Source organism: Ursus americanus, chromosome 23, assembly GCF_024610735.1.
Source record: "Ursus americanus isolate L20-20 chromosome 23, mUrsAme1.1.p, whole genome shotgun sequence".
NCBI classification, from domain to species: Eukaryota; Metazoa; Chordata; class Mammalia; order Carnivora; family Ursidae; genus Ursus; species Ursus americanus.
This window is the reverse complement of record NC_142149.1, coordinates 12254499-12269961: the sequence shown is the minus strand read 5'-3', so window position 1 is coordinate 12269961 and position 15463 is coordinate 12254499. Positions and strand designations below refer to the sequence as shown.

General features: G+C 39.8%; 1 protein-coding gene across 12 annotated transcripts in view; it reads left to right on the top strand.

Annotated features, from left to right (window-relative positions):
• Positions 1-15463, top strand: part of CEP112 (centrosomal protein 112) — a 437573-nt gene that overhangs the window by 75260 nt on the left and 346850 nt on the right. For all 12 annotated transcript variants that reach the window (XR_015721256.1, XM_087854195.1, XM_045813972.2 and 9 more), the window contains 3 exons: positions 911-1010; positions 4421-4539; positions 10557-10700. Coding sequence is in view for 11 of the 12 variants with exons in the window: in XM_087854195.1 (XP_087710321.1) it covers positions 911-1010; positions 4421-4539; positions 10557-10700 (363 nt within the window). In the remaining variant the exon portion in view is untranslated. The remainder of the gene's footprint in view (positions 1-910; positions 1011-4420; positions 4540-10556; positions 10701-15463) is intronic.

The following is a 15463-nucleotide window of genomic DNA, read 5'->3' as shown; positions in this document are numbered from 1 at the left end:
AAAGTAAAATGCTGGTAATAAAAGTACTAAAAAAAAGTTGATTAGACGTTGGTGAATAATGCCCCCTGCCATTTTTTTTTTTAAAGCTGAATTTGGGTGTATAAGAAATATACTCCAACCATAAGAAAAGGATATATTCATACTCCTGCCTCAGTTTGGTTTTCTTTCTTCCCCTTCGTTAGCACATGTTTTGTCCTACTCGCCAGCTACTACATTTTGGTTATTTCTCTAGGGTTTTTTTGTTTTGTTTTGTTTTTGTGCATGTGTGTGTAGATGTATTTAAGAGTATAAAATCATGATTAAATCTTATAAAATGATTCATTTAAAACTTCTGGCACAACACAATTAATGATGTAAAATATTCATGCGATTTTTGACTTATTTTGAACTGATTTTTTTGATTCTTAATAGCAGAGCTAGATATAAAAGAAGCCTGTTAGAGCTCATCTTTCCATGTGTCTGGGGATTCTTGTTATTGTGCATGAAAAAGAAAGGACACCAGAGGGAGGGAGGATCCGGGGACCACTTATCTGAAGGTGTTCTGTCCCAGGGTAGCAGGGGCTGGATTGTGCTGTGCCAACATGCCGATTTTCTAATGGCTTCTCTCTGCTACTTTATGACCCTTTGATCTCTGAATTATATTTTAGAGAATCACCTAATTTATTATTTACATTCTCAAAAATTGATACATGAAAATTAGAAGCTGATAACATTTCTTTCAGTAATCAGTTATTCTAGTTAATTTGATATTTTCTCAATGCACTAAATTATAATTTTTACATCTTTTTTTGGGGAAACCATTTATGGGATTAGCTGAGATAGAATTGCAAAAAATATTGTGCTTGTTTAAAAAAGTTATTGTTCTAAATATAAAAAATAGTTTACTAAAACATTTTAAATTCATTTGCAGATTTTAGAAAGAAAGAATAATGAAATAGAAGAATTGAAAACTTTATACAAAAAGAAACAAAATGAAATGGAGGAGACTATTAGAAAACTTGAAAAGAAAGGTGATGTTGTATGGTTACGTTCATTTTTAAAAAGCATTTCCATTTTATTTTAGTGGCTGTATAAAGTAAAAGTTTATTTCTGACCTTTTAGCATGACATGGGGATGTTTATGTGGGCTTTCATATGACTGAGAGAAAACTCTGTGTGTGTGTGTGTGAGGTGTGTGGTGTGATATGTGTGGTGTGATATGTGTGGTGTGATATGTGTGTATGGTGTATATGTGGGTATGGGATATGTGCTATGTGTGTGAGGGGGTATGGGATATGTGTGTGAGGGGGTATGGGATATGTGTACGTGTATGGTGTGGATGTGCAGGTTGTGTGTGTGGGGTATGTGGTGTGTGTGTGTGTGTGTATGTATGGTGTGTGTGGGTGTGTATATTTGGGTGTGTATGGTGTGTATGGTGTGTATGGTGTGTGTGGGGTATGTGGTGTGTGTGTGTATGTGTGTGTATGTATGGTGTGTGTGGGTGTGTATATTTGGGTGTGTATGGTGTGTGTGTGTATGTCTGTGTATGGGGTACATGAGGTATATGTGTGGGATATGTGGTGTGTGTGTGTGTGTATGGGGTATGTGGTGTGTATAGGGTGAGTGTATGTGTTTGTAAGGTGTGGGTATGTATGTGTGTGTATGGGGTGTGTGGTGTGTGTGTGTATGTGGTATGTGGGGGAAATGTGTTTATGTATGGATGTGTGTGTGTAGGTATGTGTGTGTATGGATGGTGGTGGTGGCAGTGGTGGTTGGTTTGGTTAAGGAGTTGGATGAGTCTGTCACTGTCCTCCCTCTTCTTAATTCTCTCTCCTTACTGGACTGGAGCTGCCCTGGGTGGGTTATAGATTAGAGCTTACTGGCTTTCACGGGGAAGTCTAGGGAAATTACTCCTCCTGGGTCTAATAAAGTTCATTGCATTAAGTATCTACTTTAATCCTTGTGATATACGCTGGTATCGTGATTGACAGAACAAACATTTAAAAAGTATTCCCTATTTACACTTTCCTTTGGAGAAGGAAAAGAAAGCATGTAATCAAGTGTAAAATTGACTAAGATTGTAGGTTAAGACCTTGAAATGCAACAGGTAGGTCGGGAGAGTGAGTGTTGAAAATACGTTTTGGAGAGAGGAACTTTATAAGTTTGGTAAGATTTGATGAGTTCGAGAGAAGAGTTGCGAGTACAGGGATAGGAATGGTGTGTCGTCAGGTGTGGGAAGGGTGCTGCAGAACCACTGGGCTGGAGTGGATGTCCTGTACATTAGGAGAAGGATCGAAAAGGACTAGACACGGGACTGGTCCTGACTTAAGCATGACCTTGACTTTCAGACTTAGAAGTTTCAGGGTTATCCTGTAGGTGCTGAGGAGTCAGAGAAGATTTTTGAGATTTTAGGAGAAGTAGCCTGGTAAAGGTGGGTGTGCCAAACAAGGGGAGGCTGGTTTCCAGTCTGTTAGAGTAGAGGCAGCATGAGGAGAGAGAGAGAGAGAGAGAAAGAGAGAATGAGAGCACATTCCACTTATTAGAAACATGGGCTCTAATCCCAGCCCTGCTGTTCAGTGTCTGCTGTATGACACCAGGAAGTTTCTGGGCCATGGCTTACGCATTATAAAATGGTGAGGTTGGAATAAATAATATATAAAGTCCCTGCCAACTCAAGGATGTTCTGCTTCCGTGCTTCGGTAACTTTGCATGAGAGGTGATAAGGACCCGGAATACCGGAATGATGGCGGGGGCGAGGAGGCTAGTGAGAGTGGAAGGGAAGAAGGTATTTTGGAAGATTTAGTGAATGGTAAGATATAAGCGATGGGAGAGTTCTCTGTTTAGGGTTTGCCATATGGAACTTACTGGCTCTCTTCACCAGGCCTGAATGTATCTGAGCGAATGGTAATGCCCTTGAAATTTAGGGTGGCAATTACATATATAAGTTAACTAATGAAATAGATATTTTTAGGTTTATTTCCAGCCTTAAATGTTGGTAAAAGTAATTAGAAATTTGTTCAGGTTCTTTTGCCAAATATCAGTGGCTACAAAAATATTAAAAATTTTTTTCTAGGTTTTCGTTTCTTACTCTGATTCAAACCAGGCAATTTAAAACATGCCTAAGGTTTAAAAATAATATTTCCTAAGGCTTTTTGAATTGCGAACAGATCTTAGCTTTAATTTTGGAATTGTGAAGTAAAATGTCGTAGATGCTAAAGACTAATACCAGGTTAACTTGGATTCTTCGCCTTTTCCCCTCCAGTGTTGCATAGTTGAGATACATGAGTGAAAGAAATTTCTATGTAAATGTTTACGAAAATTTTGCAATCTTAAAGTAAGTGAAGAAGAACATATTCAGTAAGCTAGGAAAACAGTACATTCAAGCAAACATACAACTGAATTTATTTTACCCTCCAGAATTTATTTTACATGAATATATTAAACAGATTTTCACTTAAATCAGTGACAATTCAAATCATTTAAAAAAGAAGATAGAAATTTAAATGATTTATAAGGGAAATGTTTTATATAATTTGAAGCCTATTTTGTTTCAGTAACATAAACCTTGGCAGTGATTTTAACATGCTCAGAGCGATGATATATTGAAATGATGAGTTCCTCTGTCTATGTATTCGGGTCACATCTTTTTGAGTACTTGCCTGTGTGGCAGTATTTGTTATGCCCCGTAGATAAAAAGTTGAAATATCTTTCTCCTCAGGAGACAGGCACGTAAGCCACTATAACATATAAGTAGTAAGTGATTTATTGGAGAAATAGATGAGGTTCCCTGGGAATGAAGAGGAGTTGCTTTTTGCCCCTGCAAGGGGAGAAATCTGATTGGTGAATGGTTCATAAAGAAGGTGACACTCGAATTGAGACCAAGGATAAGTAGCAGTTTTTCAACAAGGGAAGGATGGGCATCGCGTGTAATAAGCGATCACGGTGAGGCCATGAATAGATGAAAGAGTATGGCCTCAGGAAGCTGCAGATAGGTTGGTGTGTTTACAGTACAAGGTTAAAAATATGGAAGTGGTGAGAGATATGGCCAGGAAGCAGTCAGATCATGAGGAGTTGTTTTCCATATTAGAGATTTTTGGCTTTTACCTTTTAAGTGAGGGAAGCTGTAGAAAGATTTCAAGTCTGGGAGTAACAGTGCTGGATTTGCACTGTAGAAAGGCCTCTTCAAAGCAACAGAGGACCCCCTGGAAGGGAATGATACGGAGGCCAGCACACTGTTAAAATTGTCTAGAGAGTGAGTAATAATGGATTCAGCCAGGGCTGTGGTGGCAGAAATGGAGAAAGGAAGGAATAAGAGATACTTTAGACAATTGAGAAGACTTGCAGAAAAATGGAACTGTTAACTGGTGAACCATATTTTTTGTGATCAGACTCTTATGAGGTAGCTAGAATTGGTTTAACTATGTTTTCATCATTTTTGACAGTTCAGACCCTTATACGTGACTGTCAAGTTATCAGAGAGACCAAAGAAAACCAGATTACAGAGCTAAAAAAGATATGTGAACAGAGTACAGAATCTCTGAATAATGATTGGGAAAAAAAGGTAAGCGTCATAAGATTGTGATGGAAAAAAAAAGGTTTATGCTTCCAAGTAATATATTTTATTATAAAAATAATGGATGCTCACAGAATATACAGAAAAGTATGAAAAAAGGAAAATAAAATAACTTAAAATTCAAGACCAACTGTCTAGAAATTGCTATTGTTCATGTTTTGGTGTATTTTCTTCTGGAAGTCTAATGGTTTATAAAGTAGTTTTCACTTAGAAAACTTACTTTTGACTAATTCTTGAATTTCATGTTCTGAATTTTTTTGTCATAGCCTATAGATTTTAAGAAAAATTAGTAGGGAAAAAGCATTAGGGTCATTTTTGGAGATTTTACCTTTTCAATTTTGGATTTAGGCCATTGGATCATTTCTTTTCTGAAATTTCAGATAACACAATATTTATAGTATAAACTTGTTTTTGATGTAAACAAAATCAGTAGTGGATGGGTTATTCTTGGAGGAGCATTTAATTTAATTAATTAAAAATATTTTCATATAATTTAGCAGTGCCAAGAGCAATGTAACAAAAATACTTCTTATGTACAAATCTCACATAGTCATATAGTACTTTCACTTAAGCCCTTAGCCATTAGTTCAAATTACAGTATGTGTTTAAAATAAAGTATGTCACTTCTTTTGAGGTATTCTACCATAAAGATATTGTGATAACTCATATTCTCTCAATTATAGTCTGGGTTCAGAATATTTTACTGAAAGTTATAAATGCCTTTCTAAGCAGACACTGGTGGTCTGAAGTAGGTCCTGGTGACGGCAGCTTCAGGACAAGGCTGGGAAGTACACTGACGCCATATTAGGAAGTCGAGAGTTAGCTCTTTTCTGATTTCATTTTGTCGGTTTATGTGTTTTTTCCTCTTTGTCACATTTTGGTTTTATACTTTTCTATAAATTTGGCATATTTTTGAGTTTGCTGCAGGTACGTTACGTACATAGCGGATCCCCTTCCTCCCTTTGTCTGATTCCTTAGTTCCTTATTCTGCAGTTTAAATTGCCAAGTCTTCTTGGGAAAGTCTTCTGCCTTCTGTGTACGAGCATACATTTTATTCCCTCAGTTGGATTAACAAGTCTTCCTTACAGCTGCACAGTAATTAGTGGCTATGAATGCACTGCAAACGTGATTGAAGGTCTTTTTTATGACGTACAATTGCGTCTAAATCTGAGGTAAAAACCTGGTGCAAGCAAGATAGGTACCAAAAATTAACAAGCAGGTGATAGATGTACTTTGTAATTTATGCAGTCATTCATTAAAAAATTATTAAGCATCTGTATGGACAGGTGGTGTGAGTGTGCACACGGGTGCGTGTATGTGCATGCATGTGGGTAGGTGTGGTGTGTGTGTGCCCGCATGTGTGTGCATGTCCTCCATAATATCCCTGACAGAAATCTCCATCCAAGTCCATTGTACAACTAACTACCTGCTTAAGATCTCTCCTTGATCTAAATCTCATTGTTCTTACCAAACCCCATCTTCTTCCTTTGTTGCTAAAACGGTCTCCTCCTCGGGGTTTTCCCTATTCGCTGTTCCCTGGGGCATTGCTGTCTGCCCAGCTGCTTAGGCTCTTCTTTTTGCCTCAACTCTCACATTCCAGTCACTTGCCAAGTTCTGCTTGTTTTGTTCACTCTGCTTGTTTTGTTATTCACCACCGTCCCCTCCCTAGTTCCGGAGACCATCGCCCCTTCCTAGGTTTGCTGTAACTGGACTCTCTGGCCCTCTTTAGTCCACGCCCCACAATACACCACACCGATGGACTTTCTAACACACATCTGGTTTCCCTCAGCACCGTGTTTAAATCACTGCAGTGCTTTCCCAGTAGGACATTTACAGGGCTCTTCATGGCCGAGACTCTGGATCTCTCAAGCCTCACCTTCTGTCACGACCCTACACTTCTTTTTGTACTTTTGGACTGGCTTCACAGAACTTTCCCAGTTATCTGACTCTACCATGCTGTTTCTAATCTGTGGGCCTTTAAAAACATTGACTATGATTCATTAAATTCACCCTCTTAAAGTGTGCGTACAGTTCAGTGGTTTTCATTATATTTACAGGTTTGTGTGACCATCATCATTATCTAATTTCTAGGACATTTCTGTCATCCCAGAGAGAAACCAATTGGCAGTCATTTCCTGTTTCCCTTTCCTCCAGCCTCTTGCAACCAGTAATCCACTTTCTGTCTCCAGAGTTTTGCCTATAGAATTACGCACTATGTGGCATTTTGTGACTGACTTCTCTCACTTACCCGTTTTTAAGTTTCATCATGTTGTGTCATGAATAAAGAGTTCAGTCAGGGGGCGCCTGGGTGGCACAGAGGTTAAGCGTCTGCCTTTGGCTTAGGGCGTGATCCCGGCGTTATGGGATCGAGCCCCACATCAGGCTCCTCCGCTATGAGCCTGCTTCTTCCTCTCCCACTCCCCCTGCTTGTGTTCCCTCTCTCGCTGGCTGTCTCTATCCTGTCAAATAAATAAATAAAAAAAAATCTTAAAAAAAAAAAAAGAGTTCAGTCAGCATTAAGGCTGAATGATTCATTGAATGGACATACCACATTTTGTTTATCCATTCATCAGTTGATGGGGATTTGAATTGATTCCATTTTTTTGGATATCATGAATAATGCTGCTATGAAAATTTGTGTACGAGTTTTTGTGTGGATATATATTTTCATTTCTCTTGGCTATTGTATGGCAAAAAACATTGCCTGTGTTTTCCTTCACTCATACACTCGTAACACCTCTGACTCCCAGATACGTGGGTTTTCTACATATCAAGCAATTTTCTTGGATGCCAACTGGATGCCCTATAATTCAACTAGATTTGATACTATTTGCCTAGAGTGAGTTAGTGTCAGATTCTACAAGGTAAGGGCTAAATTCCACAAAACTGCCCCCACTTGAGATGTCAGTTAAAAGTCCCAGGTTGTTACCTGTACTTCTTACCAAGCAGCTATAAATAGGAGTAACATGAAACCCCTTCTTGGGTTCTCCGATTTGCTGGAATAGTTCACAGAACTTAGGGAAACATGACTTACATTTACTGTTTTATTATAAAGGATATAATAGTAGCTGCTGATAAATAACCAGACAAAAAGATACACAGGCTAGGTATGTGGGAAGGGACACAGAGTTTCTGTGCCCTGTCCCTGAGTGCCTCCACGTGGTCACCAACCCAGAATCTCTCTAAACCCGAAACTTTTGGGATTTTTAGGGAGGCCTTACTACGCATGCATGAGCAATGGTAAACTTAATCTTTAACCACTCTCCCCTTCCTAGAGGATGGGGAGTGGGGCTGAAAGTTATAAGCTTCTAATCATGTGGCTTGACTGTCTAGGTCACCAGCCCCCATCCCGAAGCTGTCCAAGAGCCCAACCAAAGTCACCTCGTTAGAACAACACACACTCCTATCACCCAGGAAATTCTAAGGGATTTAGGAGCTCTGGGCCAGCAACTGGGGTCAGAGACAAATATTAGAACAAAAGACGCACCTAGTGATCTCATCACTGAGCACATCACAGGGATTTTAGCTCTGTGCCAGAATCTATATTTCCGTTATTTCACAGGGGTACCCCTAGGAGTGGAATCTCTGGGGTATGTGGTAATTCTGTGTTTAACATGTCAAGGAACTACCTGACTGTTTTCCAGAGTGGCTGCATTGCTGACCTGTGGGGTTTTACAGTACTTCGCCATCTATTTAGACAGATTCCTGGCTTCTCTGGGTCCCTTCTAGCATAAGGCATCTACATGGTCAAATGTCCAGGCAAAAGACCCATATGTAGGATGCTGGGAAGGCCTTTGGCATCCCATGTATGCATTGCCAAACCCTGGCTAAAAAATGGATTGATCTCCTCATTATCAGGGCCCTGGGTGGCATCCTGATGGCTTAATAAGCCCCAGCAAGGACTGTACTTCAGAGCATGACAAATAATATTTGGTGCTAGAACAGTTTATCCCGAGGGGAATGTTTGCCCTGTAAAGCCTCCCAGACCAAGTTACCTGGACTCCAGTTCATTCCTAGGTCTGGGAAAGCTCTCAGTGATGTATTGTGCCTGGTACATGGTAGATACTAATAAAATTTCCGGATGAATACTTGAGTATTAGTCATCTCCAGTCAGGTTATTAGACTACATACACCTGTTTGATCCTCAGACGTGTCAGCCAAATTCGAGCATACGTGTTTCTGCCAGGATCATGTTTACCCCTGAAGTCTTAACTCTAAGTTCCCTGGGTGAGATAACTCGGGCTGACTTATGGAAACTCCTTTGGCTGACTTACAGACACTCCTCTGGCTTCAACAGGCACAGTGCCCTTGTAAATCAGTGGTGGGAGGCACCCGAGAAGCCACGACGTGCTAGCGGACTGCTAGATGCAGTAGACTTGCAGCTTTCAGTAGGCATATGTCCTAGGACCTCTGGGAGACCACAGACATAAAGAAACCACTACAACATGAGTAAAACCACAAAATTCTAAGTGGCCCTTCCGATCACTTTGTCAGAGTTACTACATAGGTCAGTCAATAGCTCTGAAATTTAGGTGCTGTGGGCTTGGCCACATTCATGTGCCCGCTAAGTGACTGATTTCTGAATATCAGACATAACACCAGTTTGAAACATAGACTTTGGCAAAATAGACGTATCAGGGATTCGGGGGACCACTCAAAAATAGCCCAAACTGCATATGTGAAATTTGTGAAACCCAAGGGTCTTCTTTTGTGTGGCCATTACTGAGCCATCCCCACTTTTCCTGTTCAGCTAGAAATGAGAAAAGTTCTTAGGGCCCTTGACAATAATGAGCACAATTACTGTCAACATTCTGCCTCGAGTTCCCACCATCTCTCAGGGTTTTCCCTGTTCAGTATCTTCCTAGTCAAAACCGAATTTCTACACATGTGTTATATCCTTGTCTCTCCTATTCATGAATGGGACATCAAATCTGTCTTTTAAACCCTTCTGGACTTCTTCACTCCCCACCTATTCAGTGAGCCTGGGGTTAGGTGTGGGGATAGGAGTTAGACTCAGAATTTCACTCCCATTAAGATAAGTGAAGGAATATCCCCAGGCTGGGAGCAGATTTTTAACTCCCTTTGGAAGCTATCCTCTGAACCGTGTTTTCTTTACCTTAGTTACATAGATATTTTGGTGCTTCATCCATTTAAACAGTAGATACATGACCTTAAAAAGACCTATATACAGGAGGACATGTGGTATACATTCCTACTTAGCGAACTCTTTCCCTGTTTGATTTATAAATGCCATCTTTAAGTCTGCTTTTGTATAGATTATGAAATGAGTAAAAAAAAGTTCCTTGTCAGGGGTGAGGGTGAAGGGGAAAGCATTTTTAACACTACTCTTGTGCAAAATTTTGTGCAAATGAGATGAAAATCCTGCCAGTGAGATCATATTCCTAGTCAATAACAGTATTATAAATATTTCTGTTTCCTGGTTTCAGGCAAATACTAGTGTTGTTCAGCCAAGGCATTGTGTTATCTGTGTGATGCATTTACTCTTCCTACCTGAGGATAATTCCGTTTAATATTTGTTTATTCATTAAGATTTTCAGCTCAGGGAAGTCAAGAAGAAATTGTTTCTTTTTTTCCTTTTTTAAATTTTATTTAAAGATTTACTTGTTTATTTTAGAGAGAGAGAGAGAGAGAGCGGGGTTAGGGGCAGCGGGAGAGAGAGGGAGAGAATCTCAAGCAGACTTCCCACTGAGCCTGGAGTCTGATGCAGGTCTCTGTCTCACGACCCCTGAGATCATGACCTGAGCCGAAATCAAGAGTGGGCTGCTTCACCGGCAGAGCCACCCTGGCGCCCTGAAAAAAACTGTTTCATAATTATGCTTTATATAATCTCTTTACTTGGAATGTTTATTGTATGAGTTTTATATCTTTTGTTGTTCAGCTCACCAAATAAATAGAGAAATATAGGAAAACATTTTTTTCTGAATTGCATAGTAGCCTCTTCTGTAATAATAGTGACGGAGTCGCGTCTTGAATTCACTGTGTAGCTCCACAATGCCGTCGCAGAAATGGAAAAGGAAAAGTTTGATCTTCAAAAGCGGCACACAGAAAATATTCAAGAATTGCTCGAGGACACAAACGTGCGTCTGAATAAAATGGAGAGTGAATACATGGCACAGACGCAGTCCACGGTGAGTCTTTTTTTCCCTTTTCTTGCCGTTTTTAGTAACTATCCTGTTAATCTCCATGACTTCATGCTTCCTTGATGTGTGCAGTGCATAAATAAATGTGGTATAGAATTAAAAAAAATTTTACCTTCTGACTTGTTACAAAATTATATGCGACAATGGACAGTCTCTTGAAGTCTGCTATGGGATTTCACTCTGGGTTGTTCAGTGCCAGTTTTTTTTCCCTTAACCCTCAGAAGCCTTTACAAATCTTATTTCTTGTTTTTTGTTTTTGTTTTTTTACTGACTTTCAATCTAGAGACCTTCCTTCCTTCCTCCCTCCTTCCCTCCCTCCCTCCCTCCCTCTCCATCTTCCTTTCCTTTCTTCCTTCCTCCCTCCCTCTTTCTCTTTCTCTCCCTCCCTCTGTCTCTCTTTCTCTCTCCCTGCCTTCTTCCCTCTCCCTCCCTCCCTTCCTTCCTTCCTTCCTTCCTTCCTTCCTTCCTTCCTTCCTTCCTTCTGTTTCATTTTAACTTGATTGAGAGACCAGACTCAGATATCACATGGGTAAACCCTAGTTCCCTTCCTAAGAGGATGCAGAAGGAGGTTACCAGAGTACACAGCAGAGACCAGTCACTTTCTCTAAGGAAAGATAAAGGATTCCCCTCAAGAGTCACCTCAGGGAGTACCTGGTTGCCGAGGACAGGTCTCAGAGAGTGAGCATCTTCAGACTTTGAGAAGGTTAGCTGATTTCCTAAAATACATAAACCTGAAACATGGCTCCTGGGTACATGGACAGGGCTCCTCCCATCCGAGGCAATTACACCTCATCAGTCTTGTTCCTGATATATGATACAACCTTACAGAATGGTGGAGCCTTGTGTCCTAGGCAAGAACACAGTTCTCATTTTCCACTGACAGTCCACCCAGGCCAGCCTGGCTTGGCCCCATACTTCCTTGAATTTAAAGCTGTGGATTTTGAACCAGAGTCAGTTACTCAGGCTTATCTTAGAGACCCCTAGACCAGTTCTACAGCCTATGTTACAGAATTTAAGAAATGGGAAACAGGATCCACAGTGACTTGGAACTTGGGCTTTAGGGTCTTGGGTTCAAATCCCAGCTTGCTAGCTTGAGTGCCGTGTGAGTTCTTCACATGTTAATTTTCCTCATCTGTTAGATAGAATAACAGAAGTACAGTGTAATATATGTTGTTGGAAATTTTTTTAAAGATTTTATTTATTTATTTGGGGAGAGGGGCAGAGGGAGAGGGAGAAGCAGGCTCCCCGCTGAGCAGGGAGCCCGACTTGGGGCTCGATCCCAGGACCTCAGGATTACAACCTGAGCTGAAGGCAGATGCTCAACCAACTGAGCCACCCAGGCATCCCTGTTGGAAATTTTCAATAAATTAATATACATAAATTAAGTCACATAGTAAGTGCTCAGTAGGTAATTTTTAAATATTATCTTTGAAAATGTAACATGCAAGAATGATAATCAAGAGAGACATATAAATGAGAAAATAATCAATTCAAGAAGTTAATTAACGTTTGCTTGAAGATGGCAGATTGAAGATTGTGTTGGCCTCCATCCCCTCCCATAAAAATGATAGTAAGGGGATAAAGAAAAAGGCATAAACCCAGAAGGACAAAGAGCATTTGGTAGTAATAAAATTTTTGTAGTTGGGAAGGGAGTGGGTGAATTGAAACTGACCAGTTCAAGAAAGCAGAACCCTAACTCAGCACTGAAGAAATCTACAAGCAAACTGGATGACACCAGGGGTTCTCCTAGAGGCTCAGGACTTGTCAGCACCGGTCACCTCTGGAAGAAGAGGTGCAGGTGGTGCTTCAACATATTGGATTCCTAGGAAGTTTGTTTCAGAAGCACCTAGATGTTGACTTTGGGTGCTGGACACAAGTGGGTTTATCATATTCTTCCTTCTACTTTTGTGTATGTTTGAAATGTCCTATAATAAAACTTTTTTAATGATAAAATTAACAACCAAAAACAACCAGATCTTTTTATCCCCTCCCCCATCCCCTTTATGAAGCCTGGGATCTTAGCAGAAGACATGAGGTTATTTTCTGAAGAGATTTCTCACCACAGTAGTTCTCAAAGTATGATGAGCACATCTTGGGGAGTCCTTGAGACGCTTTAGAATCCTTTGACTGGCCAGATTGAAACTCCCCTCCCCCCAATGAAGGAAAAACATCAAAAATTTGGGTCATTTATAAGGGAAAAATATTAAGCTTCCCTCAGATTTTCTCACCTCAATATTTGATACCAGAAGATAATAGAGCAACACTAAAAAGAAAAAACATGAGAAGAAGTGTGGCCTAAAATGGTATAAGTATAGAAGATATGAGCAGTTTTGAACATCAGCAAATATCTTTGACTTTCATAAATGTTAAATGTCATTGTGATGTCCCCAGGTGTGGGTTTTGGGGCATTATTTGAGCCCTTTAAATCTGTGTTCAGAGAAATTTATTTCCATTGTTTCTCCAAAAAGATGGGTTGTTCCTACTTCTTAGGTCTTATTTTATGCTTTCTACCTCTTTGTATTTCCTTCCTATTCTCTGTTCCTAGGATGGTTTTCCAGTTATTTCTTTAGTAGATTTCCTTCTGGTTATTGTGTCTATTACACCTTTTATTTAGATACTATATTTTTTTCATATACAGTATTTTCATTTGCTGGTGGCCTCCTCCTCCTCTTGTTTTCTTCTTTTCTTCAAGCAGAGCATATGTATTTGGAAATCACATATGTGGTAAGGTATTGACATCCAGAATATGTAAGGATCTCCTACAACTCAACAACAACAGTTTCCGTGGCCCTCTACCCCGAGGTTCACCCCCCCCCCCTGTATTTAAAGCATAGTAAATCCAAAAGACATATGTAGTCTATTATAAAAACATGCCAGGCATTATACTGGATACTGGAGCCACAGTGGTGACCAAAAGGTCCTTGTGTGCAATGTTCACATTTTTGAGCAGGTTACAGCCAATAAAGAAGTATAAGTGGCCAGGGATAAGTGTTCTGATGAAAAAGAATTCAGTTTAAGACCTGCATTGTAAATGGAGGTGATTTTGTCCTCAAGGGGTTGTCCATTGGTTGTTGGGATAAAAGAAGTTTTAGGTATCATAGTGGTTTGTGACCTTCCAGTAGGTCTACAGCAAGTCTGGGGTATTAAAATTTCATGGTAAGGAACAACTAAAAAAATAACTAAAAAGTCTCGTTAATTAAGGGGGCAATAATTAAAAGAAAAAAAAGGTTGAGCTACACTGGTGTGAGGGGATAGGGTAGAGGAGGTGCTACCACAGGTAAGGTAGTCATGGAAAGTCTTTCTGAAGGTGGGGCGTTTACAAAGGGACCCAAGGAAATATTGGAGGAATCCATGTGATAATCTGGGAACAGCGTTTCAGGCAGAAGGAACAGCCAGTGCAAAGATCCTCACACTGGGATGTGTTGGGCAAGTTTAGAGAACAGCAAGGGGGCAGTGTAGACCTAGCACTGAGAGCAGAAATGGGAGTGGTAGGAAAAGCAGTTAGGGCACAAATCAGAGAAAGCTGTGTAGACGATTGTAATTGATTTTTTTTTTAAGCAGCTTTACTGAGGTATAATTTATATATTACAAAATTATTTTAAAGTGTACAATTCAGTGAATTTTTAGTATATTTGTATTGAATTTTTAATGCGTTGAGCACATGGAAGTGATTCCATCTGACTAATATTTTAAACATGTCTCTCTGGCCCTGTGCAGAGAAAAAAGTGTGAGGGACCAAGAATGGGAGCAGGGAGACCGATTAGGAAGCTATTATTGTAGTCTAGGTAAGAGAGGGGCTGGTTTGGACAGAGGTATCAGTCAGCAAATGATGATGCTAACAAGTGCAATGCGAAAGGCTAGAGGTGGATCAGGTTTATTGGGTAAAAAAAAAAAAAAAATTCAAGAATCTGTTTTGTGGATAATGAATATAACGATGTATCCGAAGTCATGAACGAACACCAAGTTTATATCTGACATACATTTTTGTCATCTCAACATCCTAAATTTTTGCAAACATGAATTAAACGTAATAATTTTAAAGTTCAAACTTGTGAAACATACTGATTGCCTAAGATAGTTGACTCCATAGTTGTATTTTATTAATTAAATAACATAAGAGCAAGATCTTTCACACTGGAATTTTTAATTTTTGTACATTTGGGATATAAAGAAAAGTGATGCTTTGGAGCCAAACGGTCATTGTCAGAGACACTTCATTCTCTTTTTAATGAAAGTTGAAGTTAAAAATTAGCATTCAGGGACGCCTGGGTGGCACAGCGGTTAAACGTCTGCCTTCGGCTCAGGGCGTAATCCCGGTGTTCTGGGATCGAGCCCCACATCAGGCTCTTCCGCTGTGAGCCTGCTTCTTCATCTCCCACTCCCCCTGCTTCTGTTCTCTCTCTCACAGGCTGTCTCTATCTCTCTGTCGAATAAATAAATAAAATCTTAAAAAAATAATTAGCATTCAGACCTTGTCATTAGGTAACAGTAAATATAGAGAAAAATGGACAGAGTCTGTCAGCAGAATTGAATTTAAGAATCATCAAAACTAGACAGATCTTGCTGAGCAGCTCCTGATTTAATAATTAAATAAGGTAGAGTTCAAGGCATGGCTTAAGATGAAAGACGGGACTGTCACTGAGAATTAGTTTCTTGGTTTTGTTGTTCTTTCAGGCTTTTTCTTTTTCTGTTTTTTTTTTTTTTGGTTGAGTCTTGTTTCATTGCCATTTGTTATAAGCAGATACTTGTAT